Raw genomic sequence first — 18,886 nt, 5'->3', positions numbered from 1 at the left:
TCAAGAGTCATGAGACATACTTGATTGGCCACAAGAGTTTTCACTGTCAAGCCCTTTAACCTTGAACCAAGAGTATTGAATAACATTGCATGTTGGACTGTAAATCTAGAAATCTACAATATTATGGCTGAGCAACATATAGAGAAAGCAGGGAAGCTGCACCTTATCACATGAAGGGAAAATGTTTAGCAATTTGTGTGTGAGAAACCTAAATTCTGAAAATAAGTTGTTTGGAGACATGAGACGTGCTAAATTCTGAAAGAAGTTGTCAATCCCTATAACCATGAACCAAGACTATCGAACAACACTGTGAATCAAAATAAGGAACATTTTTTAATAAAAGAGAGACAGGGGATGGAAAACTAAAAGTTTACAAAATTATGACCCCCAACATTTAATGTCATTGTCTTTCACTGTTACCATGTCCCTGTTCTACAGAATTGTGAGAACAAATAATCGATTCATTTTCTTTCCTTCAAAATTCCCCTCACCCATGGGCATGTAGCTTTCAATGTGAGAGGCTTTTCCGAAGGTAAGTTAAGTATTTTGGAACTCTTCATATAAACATCCTGAACATGGTTATCAGAGCTGAGATACTCTGTTTTCAGCTTGACCTTTGACTGTATGAACTGATTCTTGAGACAATTTGGCTCAGAATCATCAGAATCAGAGAGAAATTGAGATTTGAATTAGAGTTGATGGAGATGGCAGGGCAGAGATATTGGAGTTAATGTTCTAATGGTAGTCAATAATAAGTGTTGTACATGTGGCAAGCCTTGTTAAGTTTCTGGCAACACAAGTTTAGTTTAGGATTGAGTCAGAGTTTTAGTTTGAATCAAGTTCTTATTTTAGATGAGTTGAGTTAGGTGTCCATAAGTTTCAGTTAGTGTCAAGTTTATGTGTGTGTCATCAATCATGAAGTAGGTGGTTGTCAATCTAATTAGTAGTCATTTTGGAATGTTGTTTGAGTCAAGCTATTGTATAAATTGGCATCTATTATTCAATAAAAACAAGCTGGAAGTTCCTTATTCTTTCTCTGTTTAGAGGTTCCATGAGTATGAGGGGAAGGAGATGGCCAGAAGTTATTTCTTTTGTCTCTGCCCCTCAAAAGATAGGCTGCTTCAACATAAGCCTAGGCTGCATCCTCTACTGTGCCAAAGGTACCCAACCATAGACTGATCTTTTGAATGGTGTCTTCTATCTCTACAACCCATCTCCCTAATGGCCTTTGTCTAATACTCACAATTTTTTTTCTACTTTTTCCCAAGCATGATGATTCTTGTATGGATTTATATTGTCACCATTAACTATGCGTGATCTTTTGTTGGGCATAAGTGCCATTTCCTTAGCCATTAGTAAGAGTTGAAAGGATGAAAGTGAATTAGAATTAAGATTCAATTGGATATTGCAATCTTATACATAATAGACCTCTACAGCAGATCTGGATTCTTGAAAACATAATTTCAGGAATCTTTAATATTGATGGCAATTTGATTTTTGAATTTAATTGTATCAAATCTACTTAACATCAATGTTTTGAATCAAATGTATGATCTATCATCGAAACAAGAGAAAGTAAATTATGAATTAATCTTACATACCAAAACCACTAGGTCATCTATTTCCTCTTTAACTAATAATCTATTTCCAGTCTTGATTCTCTGAAAAGGGGGAAAGGAAGGAAGAAAGGACGGTACCTCCAGCATGCATGTCAGTGTCTCAAAACCTGCCCAAAACATATTATTGAATCGTAAATGATGAACAGAACAAAGTAAACATATTTGAAAGGTGTAAAGATCCAAACATACAAATAAATATACCTCTGTGAGGATGGTCTGGAAAGCCAGCAGGAGCACGTGCTGCAACACAAACACTTGACGTGTTAGATGAAATACAAACATACTTGTTACCAATAGTTCTGGGTAGTGATCAACCAACCTGAGAATTCATCAAGTAACAAAAATGAATCCAAAAACTTCAATTCTGGTCTGTTCACAAGATTAAAGGATATTATAATAAGATAGAGAAAAGAATAAATGAATGAGTGATTTTAATGAGGCGACCTAAAAGACTGAAAATTACAATACTAAATTATCTTGAAACAAAATAAAAATATTGGGTAGTTGATACCTGCCAATACTGCGCCACAATGCGAGGTTTTACAAAAGGAGTCATGTTACAATATTCCCAACTTTTCCTTTAAAAACAATGATATATGTTGCAGTTGAATAATGAGAGGCCACGTTATAAGGTTCACAACTTGTGGCGCTTAATAAGGAGGCGTAATCAGAAAGGAAAGGGTCCGACCAATTTACTCTGTACTATCTCTGATCTCTAAGATTATATGAATGAAAATGAATTAGAATTGGGATTCAATTGGAGATTGCAATTTATAGCAAGAGGAAAGTGACTAGTTCTCTCCATTTGAAATAATATTATATGTGATTCAAGAACATTAACATATTTTGCATCTGCAGCAGTTGCAGCCTTCAATTTGGATTGTGAATGGAATCAGCCAGCCTCCTCGTGGAACCCCCAAGAGTCCAATAGGAAGATGAGAGGGGCATTATTATAATAGAGGAAACATACATTTGATTTCGTGGTGGATTTATAACAGGGTATGGAAGAGATCATTTGTGATATTATATCAAACTTTCATTAAGAAAAGATATTTCAAAACAATTGGTGTACACCCAAATCGAAACAGTACGAACCTGATTAATTTTCAATGTTGAAACGAGACTAATTAATTAATAGGAACAACTTACAGCTTACACAGTGAGCAGCGGCACGGGCTGCGAACATGTTTGTTGAAGCCAATCATCATCACACAGAGATCTGCAAACACTTTTAAGCAATTGGTTAAAGAAAAGCTGAAGGGACTCTCCATCTTTCCATGCGTGCAAAGCTTATCAAAACAAATCCTTACAAAGCAAAGTATGAAGTGCCCAGATTTTGTTTGCCCCCAAATCTAAAAGGAAAAGGAAAGGAGCTTTTATAGTTCAGACATCAGTAATAGTTTGTGGAATTTGAATTTCTGACCTCTCTTTTAAGAGACCAATTCAAATTATACGACTTTGTATGAATCTTCAATATTCCAAAGAAAGCAACGAATCTTTTTCTGATTAAAAACAGCCAATATTTTAAACAAGGACACAAAGCGTCTAGTTCCTGCCATAGTGTATTTTGAATTGAAGGTTGTAGTGTTCAGATAAAATTACTTGTAGTGTTAAGATAAAATTACTCGTTACAGCTAGTAATTTGTCTAGAAGGATTCCTTTTCGACCATTGAAATGTCAATTTAAGTGTAAGTAATAGTGTCGTAGACTAAGTTTGCAAGAATTGACATTAGGAATTACTTACAGCCCTTATAATCAACATAAGCAACATAGATAAATTATTAAAAATGGCATCCATACACATTTTATTGGATTAAATGCATGATTACGAAGAATAAAATAGATATCAACATATATTGTGTTTAACTACATAAATTACGACTACGAATTTAGTAGACAGACGGATGCCACTGTGTATATATTTGAAAAAATACTTTATTATAAATGCTACAAATTGTTTAAAAAAAAAACCAATCTGTATGTATGTGTGCATAATACTTTAGGTCAAATTTGAATGATTCCAAAAGACATTAGTTGAGAAATCAAATGCATATCATTAGATCAATGAATTTTATAAATAAGCTGCAAATTCGGTGGTGTCAATTGGCATTTCATTAGATAACATATATTTTGTAACATTGAAAAGTGTATTGACTATTAATCACATTATATTACAAATATAATAATGATAAATACCATTAAATAACTCAGCACAAAAAAAGGATGTGAGCGTATATTGTATTATATTACAGGTATAAGGATAAATGCCACAAATTCAGATGACAGAACAAATGTATATTAACATACAATCTAAACAGACAGTTTGAAAAGATTGTCCAAATACATAAAACCCATAAGGTGGTACTAGAGGAAGGAACAATCCACATTGGTGGTGGGCTTGATATTCGCAACTATATCTAGAATGAAATTTAAAAAAATTAGAAAATCATTTATACTTGTCTAGTTTTTCTCAATGACCCAATAACATGCTTATAGAATATAATATGACAATTATTTTTGGTAATTATTACTCAAAAGTAATATGACAATTGTTTTTGGTAATTATTACTCCTTTTGATGCAAATACTACTTAATATTATTCAATTTAATTATCAATTAATTGTATTAAATTCATTAAATGAGATTCATGCTATGTACAATACAATAATCCAAATTGTGTGTAAAGTAAAAACGTGCATCACTTCGTTCTTAAAGGCCCTTGGATAAACAGTTGAATATATGCACTTGATTTGATAGTTTATATAATTTATTAATTAATTTTAAAGTCAGAGATCAGTGATTTTGTGGTTTTCAAATTAATTAATTAATTACATAAACTGTAAATATCAAATCAGGTGCCCTCCACAAGCACTTCGCTCGCGCATGTTGCGACAACCAAAATTAGATGCAAAAATGAAATAATAAATCAGATAGTGATTGATTGCCCTCCACAAGCTAGAAACGCTGAATTTGGATTAATGAAATGTTCATTGATGTAAAAAGCGTACAATTTTCAGCAATATACCAATGTAAATGTTGATTAAAATAAATATTTGTTTAGTCATAAGGAACGTGATTGAATTTGAAATTTAAGGTAAATAGCATTTGTAACAAATTCATTTTATAATGAAAATCAAAATTATATATGTTTTTTAAGAAGTCATTTTATTTATTTATAAATCTACCGTTACATACTGCAGAAAAGTGAGCTTGAGGAAATGATAGTACGAAGATTCTAAGCACCTAAAACCTGCTGATTCTAGTTGGCTTCTGCTTGGAGTGAACGTCACCTCCATCAGCTGTTAACCTCTTCACAGTGGGCTTTAATAGTCTTCCTGCGGCTCATCGATGATAAAGATAAGTTACCCATCACTTCCTCTTCATCTGGTCAGGCTAACCCCTCCGTAGCATAAATCCCACAAACCCCATGTTAGAGCAGGTTTACCAATGACTAAAATCGTCCTGCAAAATAGATTACGAGAAATGAGGAGCTAAAAATGCTAGATTCATAACAATTGCATAAAAAACTGAGGCCAAGGAAGAAATTAGGTTCACAAAGTAATCCCATAGGTTTACTCCAAATCACTATAAATAAATTCAATTCTGTAAGTGAAAGATTTCAGAGCAAGTAAAAGATTTCAAAATGGTATTTTCTGAGCAAGCGTAAACAAATGTCACTGTGCCAAACTTAACTATGAAGGCATGATAGACCGAAGTTTGTTAGAGTGCCGCAAAGGCTTGTGCATCATAACTGGGAGCTTACAACTGGGTAAATGTAATGAAACCAATATTGCTTAAAAAGGGGAAAATCCTTCAGAAGTTTATTATCACTGAACTAATATGGATGAGAAATTGAAATTTTCTACAATAAATATTCCACTGCATTCAAAAACACCCAATTCGGAAAGATCAATTTGTACTGTTGATACCCCATTTGGGGGTGAACAGCTAATCCAATATAGAAGGAAGGGTACCAAAGGCCAGTTTTTGTAAAAGGAAAAGCCGTTCATACAGACTAGCACAATAATACTCGATACCTTGTCTCTGCCATCATTGAAGCTGCTTCCAGTAACAACCTAGATCGATGGTCTGTGTTATATGCTCTGGCATTGGCAACATTCTCCAGCACATCTACTCCATTGAGCACAAAGAAAAGTGTACAAGTGAAACCAAAAGATATTCAACCTTTCCGCAATTTGTAGAAGCCTCTCTGGTCTGAAGGTTCCTTCAACATCAATATAAAGTGCTTTGCCTTCGCCGCTTCCTTGATCTAAAGGCAACTATACAAAGACCACCCTTAGCGTTCGACTGAATCACTTTCAAAACGTGAAAGATTCAAAAAGTATTCCGAGTCATAATCTCTATCATTGAAGTTAATCAACAATCCTTCCATACACCACAGTTTGTAAGAAATCGAACGAGTTTGAAAGAAGTTGAATTGCATTTTAATGTCTTTCAAAGGTTCTAGACGAGTCCACTATCTAATCTCCTGCGCACAATCAATGCTGATAGAACACTACATTAAATGTTAACAATGACCATTGCACAAAGTAGAAAATATCACCTACCAAGCTAGCACGTCGACAGAAGAAATAAATATTCAATACATATTTTTTGACCGTTTAAAAGTACTTGTCCCATAGTGCACTGTGCTAGGTATACATGGGCATGATAAAGTTCAAAATAAAAGTGAACAATGACTATTCACTTATAAATTTATATATTCACAAAGTTTATATAAACAAACATTATATTTGAATGGGAACAGATAAAAATTCTGAAATATGATTGGGTCAATAAAAGTTAACTAAAGCATTAACTGGATGCTATAGTGTCGGAGGAACTAATAAAGCAATGCATTGATTTTTTTTTCAAAAAAACCTCAGTCTTTTAAACAAAACGGTTTACCAATGCTAGCCTTTTAATTTGATCACATTTGTAATTTTATTTGTAAACTAAAGGAGTTTTATTTTGTTTTTAAGTAAATCTTTTATGGTATATTTGAATCTTTGTCATAATTTAATTAAGCCGATTAAGTGGAGAGGCTTTCTACAGCAGCAGCAATTTTCAATGTAAACATTTTCTATTTTGAAAAAAAATTGACGTTGATTCACATGTGAGAAAAATAAAATAAAAAATAGACTAAATATAATTATAATTAAAATTGTGAGAATTACAGACAGGAAATGGAAGTAAAAATGAGGCAGATCAAGACTCTCGAGTCATTTCCTCATGCCTCTTAAACTCAAAGCGATGATGAAAATTATAGGATTATGAAAATAGATGCCTCGAGAAGAATATCTCTCCACTTATTTTATATATATAATATATATATAAGTTGGTTAGAGATCAAATGAGAAAATTAAAATTTACATGTAATTAAAAAAATTATTTTAGAGACTTGATTTAAAAATTAGACTATTAATTAGTTGGATTAACTTCAATATAAATAATTTACTGATTTTTAAGAAACTTAATAATTCATTACTGATAATATCTTAATCTTCTATTTGCATATTTTGTTAATTAATTTTTAAATTTTAATACTTCGAGCAATTTAAAAATCAAATATTTAGTTAAATACTTGATTTTAATTGATTATTTGAATCAATTTTTAAAATTAAGTTAAATTAAAATTAAAATTTGTAAATATTTTTTTATATAGTAAATTTTTTGTTATATATTTATAATTTATTTTAAAAATACTATTCTTTAATATAATGGATTCTCAATATACAATACTAGTCGAATTATAAAATGTAAGTAATAATATATCTATTTATTTATTCATATATAAATAAATATTCTAATTTTAAATCAAATCATATTTTGCTTAGATAAAATAAATTTACTATAATTTCATTAAGTTGTGATTTATTAATTTAATTTTTTTATATAGTTATTTAATTTTTACCTCCTAAAATTGAAATTGTATGCTTTGGAGTGATAAGGTTAATGTGCTTTAGAAATCAAAATGATGCAGGAGCATCTTGGGTTCGCTTGCAATCATGCATGTTTGAGAGGGATTTTGGTTAAGGGTTATGGAGCTTGGTGAATATTGGTACTCGACATGCTCTGGGAGCTCGACATACACTGGGAGCTCGGCATGGTCTATGGTTGCTCAGCATGCTCTGGGAGCTCGGCATGGTCCTTGGTTGCTCGGCATGGTCTGGGAGCTCGGCATGGTCTATGGTTGCTCGGCATGGTCTAGGAGCTCGACATGGTCTTGGTTACTCAGCATGGTCTTTTGCTGCTCGGCATGGTCTAGAAATTTGGTACCTGTTGCAAGTCATGTAACTAATTTTCTATAATGAATTAGAGGATAAAAAATTTAGGAATTGAAGAGGGCCTAGATTTCTATCTACGGTTCGAAGCACAAGTTCTAATTCATTCGGAGCTAGGAGATATCACAATTTTACTATGACATCGATTTTGGGAATTTAATTGTTGTAGGAGGATGCGGGGGTTGTTGCGAAACCTTGAGCGTGAGCCTGGGTGGATCGGCCCCCAGTGCAGATCTTGGTGGTAGTAGAAAATATTCAATCCTTACAGCTCGACACATTTCTTGTAATCAGTTATATTGTATGAATATATTATTATGATTAGATCTTGCATTGTTGCTCCTTGTTATTGTGTTTCCGCTGTGTGGTTTTATAGCTAGGGGCTAGGACATCTCCTTTTTGGATTCTCTTGCATCAGGTGGTATCAAAGCAAAGGTTGTTCCTGAGTGTGTGGAGATCGCCAAAATTGAGGCAGTTTGCACCAGGACTTGGGTTGAAGAGGTAGATTTTGGTCGTGGATTTGTTGCTTAGGGTTTTCTAATTATTTGGAAGATGCCTCCAAAAAGATCAGACCCTAAGGGAATTGATGATGCTGTGGAAGAAAGGCTCTTAGAAAATATTAAAGAAGATTTCAAATTTGAAATAGAGGAGGTTGGGGCAGAGTTCAGATCTCAGATAGCATTGATGAAGCGTGACATGATTGCTAAAATTGTGAGTGCTTTAGGTGGTGTACCTAAACATGTGGGTACTGAAGGCAATTATGAGGAAGTTGCAGAAGACTTTGAAGTTGTTGGATCTAGTGGTGAGGACAGAACTAATCATGTGGAGAGACCTATTGGAACTAGGGTTAGTCAGTTTGCTAGACCTGGATTTTGGTTGAAGCTGAAGCATAAGATGGAGGTTTCTGATTTCTCAGGTACTTTGAATCCTGAAGACTTGATTGATTGGATTGGTGAATTGGAAGACTACTTTGAGCTTGAGAATATTGAGGATCCACTCAGAGTGAGGTTGGCACAAACAAAGTTGAAGGGACATGCTGCTCTTTGGTGGAATGAACTACAAAAAGACAGAGAAGAGGAAGGTGAAATGAAGATCACTAGATGGAGGTTAATGGTGACTAAGTTGAAGGCTAAGTTCATTCCTTCTGATTATGAACTTGAGTTGTTTAAAAGATTGCAAAATCTAAAACAGAAAGATATGTCTTTGAAGGATTATACAGAGGAGTTCTACAAGTTGACTATTCGGTTTGGTCATAGAGAATTGTCAAAAGAGAAGGTAGCTCGGTACATTAATGGTTTGAGATTCAATATTCAAGATGAGGTTGGTACATGCTAAATATTTCTTCAGTTGAGGATACTTATCAGTATGCTTTGAAGCAGAGGAGAAGCTAAAGAGGAAGAATTAAGGTGGTTTCCGAGGGAAGGAGAAGCAGGATAGTTCAACACAAGCTAAACCAAAAGCAGAAGGTGAACCAAAACCTGTTGAACAGAAAAGAAGGGCAGGTGGAGGTGGATTCAGAGGTAATTGTTTCAAGTGTGGTCAAGAAGGGCATAGATCTTTTGAATGTCCAATTGGTAGGACAACTACTATTGTGAATGAGGTTGAAGTCCAGGAGAGTTATTCTGAGCAAGGAGAGAGTTTGTTGGCTCGACGAGTATTGGTTGGTGAGAGGACATTGGATTCTTGTCAAAGGACTAGTTTGTTCAAAACTCATTGTAAGTCTGGTGGTAAAGTCTACAAAGTAATTGTGGATGGTGTTAGTACTGATAACCTTGTTGCTAAAGAGATGGTTCAAAAACTTGGTTTGAAGAGAATGAGGCATCCTTATCCTTATAGGATTGGCTGGTTGCAAGGCGAGCATGCTTTAGAAGTGAGGGAGCAATGCCTTGTTGATTTCCAGATTGGGCAGTATAAGGATCAAGTGTTGTGTGATATTGTGGATATGATTAGTTGTCATGTGTTGCTTGGTAGACCTTGGCAATATGATTGCAGGGATGTGCATGATTGTGTCAAGAATGTGTTTACAATTGAAAAAGGTGGTAGGAAGTTTTTCCTGATTCCTTTGCAGAATGAAGAGCTTAATAGGAGGAACCTGAGTATTGGTAGTCGAGTTGAATTGGAAAATTCTAAGAAACTCGGGGATCAGCATGGGAATCAGACCTATGGAACACCTATGGTGAATGTGCAGAAGGAAAAAAAGGGAAAGAGTGTACAAGTTAAAGACTCAGAGGATATGTATGTGAAGAACCAGTTTGGGATTTATGTGTTGAATCCTAGAAGATGTTCTTCTAGTTACTAGAACATCTTTTTGAACCTAGGGTGTCTAATGCAGGAGCATCTTGGGTTCGCTTGCAATCCTGCATGTTTGAGAGGGATTTTGGTTAAGAGTTATGGAGCTTGGTGAATATTGGTGCTCAGCATGCTCTGGGAGCTCGGCATACACTAGGAGCTCGGCATGGTCTATGGTTGCTCAGCATGGTTTGGGAGCTCGGCATGGTCCCTTGGTTGCTCGGCATGGTCTAGGAGCTTGGCATGGTATTGGGAGCTCAGCATGGTCTATGGTTGCTCGGCATGGTCTAGGACCTTGGCATGGTCTTGGGAGCTCGGCATGGTCTTGGTTGCTTGGCATGGTCTTGGTTACTCAGCATGGTCTTTTGTTGCTCGGCATGGTCTTGAAATTTGGTTCCTATTGCAAGTCGTGTAACTAATTTTCTATAATGAGTTAGAGGATGAAAATTTTAAGAATTGAAGAGGGCCTATATTTCTATCTACGGTTCGAAGCATGAGTTCTAATTCATTCGGAGCTAGTAGATATCGCAATTTTATGAAGACATCAATTTTGGAAATTTAATTGTTGTAGGAGGCCGACTTTGGCATTTAATTTATGTATTTGTATTTAATTTGTGTTCTAGGCCGACCTGTGGTTTAGATTGGTATAAGTAGGGGTTGTTGGGAAGTCTTTAGGAATTATCATCTAGCAAGGAGAAGTAGAGGAGCTTGGAAGAGCGAATTTTGAGAAGGGCTAGTAGCCAGGGTTTGGGATTGGATCTTGAGGGATCTTGCAAAACTATTACTTGCTTTGTATTTGGCCATAACTGGGAAGGCCTTACAGCCCAGCACATTGCATGTAATCAGTTATATTGTATGAATATATTATTATGATCAGATCTTGCATTGTTGCTCCTTGTTATTGTGTTTCTGTTGTGTGGTTTTATAGCTGGCGGCTAGGACATCTCCTTTGGGGATTCTCCTGCCTTGCACTGCGTCACAAAATATGGCATTACATGGACCTTATTCTATGTTTATATCTAGCATTGTGAAAGGTGCATTGTTGGTGGAAACTAACAACTTCAAATTTAATAGTGTTTTATTAGATGGACCACTCAATACTTGTATTCTCTCAAACATTCAAGTTATATTTGGAAAAAAAATTTAGACTCTTCCTCTTCATTTTGCAACAAGGTTATCTTCTATCACATGGTGTATGGCAAATAAGTTTGCCACGTCTTGAATGTACTCAACTTGGTGGTTAGATCCTCACCTAAGAAATATGGAAGTCTTTCCAACACAACCACAAGTATTTTATTATGTTGAGCTAAATATAACATGTTTCCTTGATTAAAAGCATTAAAAGGGTCTTCCATAGGAGCTTGTAAAATTTGCCTCCTTGGAACAACAAAAGTTGGAAAAGTAGTAACTATTGTGACATATGCATTTGTGACAACTGTATTAACTCTTTTTATAGGAGTAGTTGATTAGTTCTCCTTGTATAAAGAGTATTTTTTATAGTTTTCTAATTTTTGCCATCTCTTCTATGTGGGAACACATCCATATACTTAAAGAGCAAAGAGTTGCTCCTTGTTGCACTCTTCTCATATGCCAAACTCCACTTATTTTCTAATTCCAAAGCTTAGATCCACAAATGTGTGATCCTATAATTTGCATCTCATAGGTAAATTTATTTCTTTACACATCAACAACAACAACAAATATAGAAAATTTGAAATGAAAAATAGCCCCCACATTTCACTGACCATGCCAAAAATTGATACCTCTTGAAAACTACACCCTCGCTAAGTTGCAAGACTTGTCACATTTGAAGAAACATGGAAAATTTATGGGTAACCTATTAAACTTGTTTTGAACGATGATTTAACAACTCAATTAGATGGTAAAACTCAAATTCTTTCATCAAAACTCACCAAATTCTATGAAAGTACTTTACATTGAAGCCCAAAGTCTTTCGAACTTCATCATTTGAAGCCAATATAGACTATACCAAATTTTCATTTTTAAGCACAAAGTTTTAAAAATATAAAATTGAATGATCAAAAGATTTAAAAAGGAAAACCACTTAATTAATCAAAGTTTGGACAACCTATACAACATAAGAATACATAAATATCACACAAACCTCACAACCTAGTGTGGGAAAACTTGCTCTTTTTATTCATTTGAAACTTCTTGCAATGAACCATGAAGTTTTCACTTGACAAGAAATTTCTTCATAGCCTAGTTGTGCATAAAAATAAAGATAAGTTTTACAATGAAAATCTCACCCTTTTATATAGGTGAGGAGTAGGAGAGGAAAGTGGGTAAAACCTAGAAAATTCATCTATAAAGAGTATTACAAAGTGTTATAGGTTAAAAGTCATCAAAAGACCCTAGTTTCTCTTTTTTAGCGATGAGAGAAAAATATGTATTTTTTACTTCTCTTAAAAGTTTACCTAGGATCCTAACTCCTTCTAGAGAACTTTTTATGTAATCACCTAAAAAATCCTGACATTTTTGAAAGATAGTCATTTGGGAACCATTAGGCTCAAGCGATTTATTTGGGTTCATAAAATTTAAAGTTGTCTCAATTTCTTGCTTAGTGAACTTTTGCATTAGCTTTTAATTTTGCTCCCTAGAGATAAGTTTGGGAATAGAGACTAAAATATCCTTCTAGGCTTGAAGGTTGGAGCTTTCCATATTGTTATAGATGTAATCAAAATATGATATGGTTGTCGAGCTAATATATTTTAGAAAATCCCTAATTTGACCTTCAACATCTTTGATGGATGTTATATGGTTAATCATTCTCCTTTGTTTGGTACTATTGTGAAAGAATTTGGTGTTCTTGTCCCTAGCTTCTAACTAGGTTTCCCTAGACTTCTACCTTTAGAAGAGTTCCCCTTAAGCTAGGACATCATCATACTATTGCATGAGCTCCTTCTCTTCAAGGAGCTGGGGTAAACTCATCTCATGTTCCAAAACCTATTTGTTGAGACATTGCAATTTATCTTCTAGGGTGAGTTTGTCCTCAAAGATACTACCATAGAAATATGAGTTCCATTCTTTCAATTTTTGTTTAATAATCTTCAACTTACTAACCACCTAAAAAAGTTTGGAGTAGGATACTTTTATTTCATTCCACCATTATGGTAGTTATCATCTTTAACACACATTTGTTACAACTTAAAAGGCCAGTTGCTTATCTTTAATCCTCAATAATTTGAAGCTCAATAGGGAAGTAGCTAGACTGATCGCAAATCTAGTTTAACTTAAGATATGAATGAATAGAGAAGGAAAACAAATCCTCATGAATGAAGAACCTATCATTCCACCATTTCTTAATTAAATTATGGTAGTTATCATCCACATTTGTTAAAACTTAAAAGGGAAGTTACTTGATCTTTTTATCCTCAATAATTTGACACTCAACAAAGAAGTAGTCTGAACCCAAAATAGGTTTAACTTAAGACATTATTGAAATAGAGAAGGAAAATAATTCTCCATGAACAAAAAACCTATCAAGATTTTCAGCAATATTACTAAATCCTTCCTCCTATTACTCCAGGTGAAAGAATTTGAGGAGCATTCAATTTCCAACAAACTAACCCTATGGACCCAATCCACAAAATCTTTGGATTCTGAGGAGAGATAGATTCTACCACCTTATTTCTCTAAAGATATAAGGATAGCATTAAAATATCCTCTTAAAATAGAAATCTCTTACCCCCTAGACTAAACCTATCTTATATTCCTTCCAAACCCTTACTTTATTTTGGTTTCTTGTTGGACCATAAATGTTGGATAGTCTACAAGGGACATCAGATCTAATTCCTTTTACTAGCCATGGCCAGTTAGCTAAATACCTCAATAACAAAGGATTGGACATCCTTTCACATTGTTTCTATGATTAGACATAATCATGTGTTTTCTTAAGAATAACATACTAACTTCATTTTATTTTATCAACTAGGAGTGTAAGCTTGAGAGGGTGGATGCAAAGTATATGCTTTAATTCTTCTTTAAGTCATTACAACAAAAACACAAAAGAAATGTTGAAGGAAACTAAGCTAGGAACTGAAACAACATCTTGTCTTAAAGCTTAGAGTAATGCTACAAACAATAAATCTATCTACGCACCTATGTTGGAGGAATAGTTCAATGATACTATTATTAATGGTTACAAGAACAATAGAAGTCTACTTTGCAAAGAAACAAACAAGGAAAAAAAATCTATTCTAACAAAACAGTTCACTCACCAAGTGGCCCGCCTTGTATGAGTAAACAAAAAAGATGGTCAAGACAGAAGGTGGAAATTTGAACTTTGTATTCTGTTCATTCATAGTAAGAGATTACATCTAAAAACAAGATTACACACTGCTGATTTGAATAATCTTATTCTATTTCCCTTCCGGCCAAAAAACTCTTTCCAAAGCTACAATGAGCATTATTTAAAGGAAAGCTACAACAAATTCCTACTTCTACGATCACTCCATCAATGAGGATAAATTACAAATCATAAATTTTACAATAGAAAGATCATTAACTGCATTTTAATTCCTCCAAGAATATAGTAGGTTGAGGAAGCTATATTTGTGTGCTACCATAATAGAAATCACACAATAATCTGCTTGTTGTAGTGATTCATCAATCTGGTCAGCTTTGACTTAGTGTTGAAATGCTGACTTTGAATATGTGTGGCAAGTACCTACAAAAAATTGAACACAACAACTTCCACATACATATATATTAATTTCATCAACAATGTTAGAAAAGGTATTAATGTTCAAACTATCATTCTTTGCAAATCCTATGGCTACAAGAAGGAACCTACCCAAACATAGCATGGACGAGGAAATATCTATCAACATGTAATATTCCTTCATTAAACCATAGAAGTCCATAGATTCAATAAAACACAACATATCTAAACAATCTATACTTCAATCATCATGTCTTAACTTATAGATAATATATTAATAAAAACATAAGTTCTTTTGCTTAAACCATAGAGTCATAAAATGTTTCTAGAAAATAATTGTCTAAAAATAAGATAAAATTTTCTCAAAATAATGGCCTTTTAGAGGCTCATCATTCCCCCTAATTGATCTATTGCTAGTCCCCAGCAATCATGAATTTCCTAATCTGGACCCACACTCTCCAGTTACTAGGTGTCCTTTCACCTGGCTCATTCTTCACATAATCAAAGTAATCATAATTTGTCTTGATCATCTTCCAACACCAAACTTCAGTAGTCATGTCATGATCTTTTGTATTGTCATTTATTATTAGTAGTGGCTGCAAGAGAACTAGAGGCTAATACATTAATGGTAACCAATGTTTGCACTAATTTCTCCCCAAGTCAATATACCAAGGAATCCTATTGTAGCAAGAGTCAATTTTTTTGGAGAGTAGGGTTCTCTAATTTTTAGATCATGTGGCATTCTAACCCATCATTGCATTGAGGCAATGATTTTTATCTCAACATTCTAAGATAAGTGTTGTTCCCAGTATATAAAGGCTGGTTCTCTGACTATGCTCACCTTACAAAGTCATGTAGGAAATTGCCCAAAATATAAATCCAATCTAGATATGTTCATCTAGAATGTTGAACTTCTGGTCTCATGAACAAGGGTGTTGTCATTTCATTCTTCCTGTAGGGTGCAACTTGATGTTCTTTTCTTATTTCATTCTATATCCATGACATTACTACTCTTAATTGCACATCCCCTACATACAGGATTAGGCTCCATTCAGTGTCATTAAGCACTTTGTGAAGATACAATTCACATAGTAAATTTTCCAAAGCCATGGGAACAGATCAAAATGCATCATAAAACTAATGTGGGGTAGAGATAGAGGGATTAAGACCTTCCACAATTCTAGTCAATTTATAATTTGCAAATTGTTCTTTAAGAAACAAAGCATATACTGGCAACAATGACCTACATTCCATAAACTCAAAAATCAATCTCATGATCTATTCAATTCTTCTCTTCAAGACTTCATTCTGATCTAAAATTTGTCTCAACTGGTAACTCTACTCATTAATAACATGCTTTAATTTTTCTTTTTCCAATTTCCATTGATCTCTCTCCCATAATAGCTATTGAAATAAATTAATTCCTGCAGACAAAGGTGTAGACAGATCGAGTAGTGGCAATGGCTTGTAATTAAAGAGGTCTACCCATTCAGGTGCCAAATGGGGAGTTTTGTTGACACTCTGTGGGGTAGGGCACTCTCCTTTTCTTATGATAACAGTTGTCTCCACATTTTCTTTCCTACTGGATTTAGTGGTTGTTGCAGCTAATGTGTCAAACCCTTCTTGATCTAGTTTTTATAGTACTTCCTTAACAAATCAAGTCTAAATTCTAGGTAATTCTCTGAAGGAAGTTCTACAAAATTTTCACTAATATCTTGTATATCAGGGTTTTCTTCAAACTCCTTAGATATTTCACACTCACCAAACTCCTTATCATTATCGATAAGCACATAATCAACATTACAATCAACTTCTAGTTGTAGATTCTCGGTTTTCCTCTCATTTTCACTGGCTTGAGTTTGTTGTAATTTTTCCTCCAAAGAGGACTTCTTTTCATATTTAGAAAGCTTAGGGGTAACTATGGGAACAGAGGCTTCAAGAACCCTACTCTTGAAGAGTCTTGCACTTCACCTTGTAGGTAGTGTTGTCAAGCATGCAAGATTCTTTCATTTCCTCTTGCTTATAAGTATTTCCATTGCAGGCACTTCAGGAGGTTTTTCTAGATTTTCCTCCTCTTGAGAGTGTAGGGGTTTATTAAGGTGGCTCTCCTCACTTGGTTTTTGTTCTAACCCTTTTGCTTCAGGTTCCAAAATTTTACTTTTTTTTTCTTAGTGGGAGACTTATTCTTAACAGATGATGGGGCCTCAAGAGCACTAGCAACTTCTACATTTTTTCTTCTCTTTTTGTTGACAATGGAGGGTTTGGCTTTGCAAATTCTCTTCTTAGTTAGTATGGGACCAAAGGGAGAGGCTTGAGGAGTATTTTAAACTCTAGGAACAACTTTACAAAAACCAGTGGACGTTCTTTCCCTTCATCCAACACTATGGCCTCTAAGACCGACCAACCTAGGCTCTACCTCTTTTAACTACAAGAACTCCTCCCATGTCCCAATTTCTTGTTTATTCAAATTCCCTTTCTACAATTTTATTAAGAAATGGTGAGAGACAAACTGATCTTTTCTTGAGCACACTAGAGAAGCTTGCTTTTTAACAATATTAAATAGGAAATTTGGAAGGTTTACATGTCTATAATCATGTCATAGGTGAACCAATATTTTGAAATGTAGGGCATGTAGGTATTTGTAACGTTCCTCGTATGTGAAGTACCAGATGATAAACATGGCTAATTGAATAAATTCCATTGGCAAGGATAACCTAGAAGTACCTAGTTTCTTATCAATGTCCAGTGGAGGGTCTTAGTGTATATTGAATTGTGCCCTAGCTATTTCTAGGTCAAACTTTCTCCTAATTTTTTCTTTCCTAGGCAACCTAGTTAGCTCGACTACCACTGTAATACCCCAAAATTGGCTCATTGCCATGATACCAATTCTGGTCTATTTCTGATCAATCCTAAGTCCTATTTCACTAGGCAAATTCTTATTCTACTACTCACTACTTGACTTAAATGTCAGATGCAGAAAACCCTAATCTATATTCATCATGCTTATTATTTAATTCCTATAGTATTTACTCATATTAGTTACATTAAACCTATTGATTAATATTTAATTTAATTAATAAGTATTTATACTTTAATTAAATTAAATTATATCCTAAGGCTAATGTACTATGGAATTAAATTTATTTAATTTAATAAATATGCCTATTTTAATTAATTAAATGGAGAAATTACTTCTAATTAATTAAACAAAGTTATTTAATTAAATGGGAAGTCATTCCTAATTAATTAAATGAAGTTATTTAATTAAATAAGAAAAGTGCCTCTAATTAATTAAATAGAATTATTTAATTAAATGAAAAAGGTAATTATGAGAACATATCTCATTTTATTAAATTAAATTATATCCTAAGACTAATGTACTATGGGATTAAATTTATTTAATTTAATAAATATACCTATTTTAATTAATTAAACGAAATAATTTAATTAAATGGAGAACTTAGTTCTAATTAATTAAACAAAGATATTTAATTAAATGGGAAATCATTCCTAATTAATTAAATGAAGTTATTTAATTAAATAAGAAAAGTGCCTCTAATTAATTAAATAGAATTATTTAATTAAATGAAAAAGGTAATTATGAGAGCATATCTCATTTTATTAAATTAAATATCTCTCCAAAATCCTTCTTCAGTTCAAAAAGGGAAATTCCCAGTTCATTGTTGATCAAAAAGGAATTAAATCAGTTAACTCCTTATTCTACTCAAATTAAATCAGTTAACTCCTTATTCTACTCAAATTAAATTTGTTAACTCCTTTTTCTACTCAAATTAAATCAGTTAACTCCCTTTAATTTGGGAATCTTCCTTTATGACTGAACTTCACCTTTAATCCTGACCATTTATTGAAATCGATCTCAACCGTTGATGGATTCCAGGAAAGTCTATTCAAGAGACCCTTGTCTCTTCATTTTGAGAGAGGTTGAATGAGAATTTGCATCGAATTGCTGCTGGATTGTGCATTCATTTGAGCTCCCTACTTTCATATTCATT

General features: G+C 33.7%; 1 protein-coding gene across 1 annotated transcript; it reads right to left on the bottom strand.

The window, feature by feature from the left end:
* Positions 1–461: 461 nt before the first annotated feature.
* LOC149562665 (uncharacterized) lies at positions 462–2,910 on the bottom strand. Its single transcript, XM_089828009.1, has 5 exons — positions 2,769–2,910; positions 1,939–1,988; positions 1,821–1,859; positions 1,602–1,726; positions 462–635 (listed from the first exon to the last, which is right to left on the bottom strand). Exons 1-5 carry the CDS (start codon positions 2,888–2,890, stop codon positions 462–464), a joined length of 510 nt encoding a protein of 169 aa, XP_089684135.1. The 5' UTR covers positions 2,891–2,910.
* Between the last annotated feature and the right edge of the window lie 15,976 nt (positions 2,911–18,886).

The sequence above is a fragment of the Cupressus sempervirens genome, chromosome 4 (genome assembly GCF_028749045.1).
Source record: "Cupressus sempervirens isolate cs-2001-9-10 chromosome 4, ASM2874904v1, whole genome shotgun sequence".
NCBI classification, from domain to species: domain Eukaryota; kingdom Viridiplantae; phylum Streptophyta; class Pinopsida; order Cupressales; family Cupressaceae; genus Cupressus; species Cupressus sempervirens.
Note: the sequence above shows the minus strand (reverse complement) of the source record. Positions and strands in the feature narration are given on the sequence as shown.

What these genes read in the sequence shown, in the direction of transcription:
- LOC149562665 (XM_089828009.1), bottom strand. Translation starts at nt 2,890, where the DNA reads ATGGAGAGTCCCTTCAGCTTTTCTTTAACCAATTGCTTAAAAGTGTTT. An exon ending in GTTACTTGATGAATTCTCAG is followed by an intron (nt 1,860 to 1,938) that starts GTTGGTTGATCA and finishes TTTGTGTTGCAG; the next exon opens with CACGTGCTCCTGCTGGCTTT. An exon ending in TAGATGACCTAGTGGTTTTG is followed by an intron (nt 636 to 1,601) that starts GTATGTAAGATT and finishes AATTGTCTCAAG; the next exon opens with AATCAGTTCATACAGTCAAA.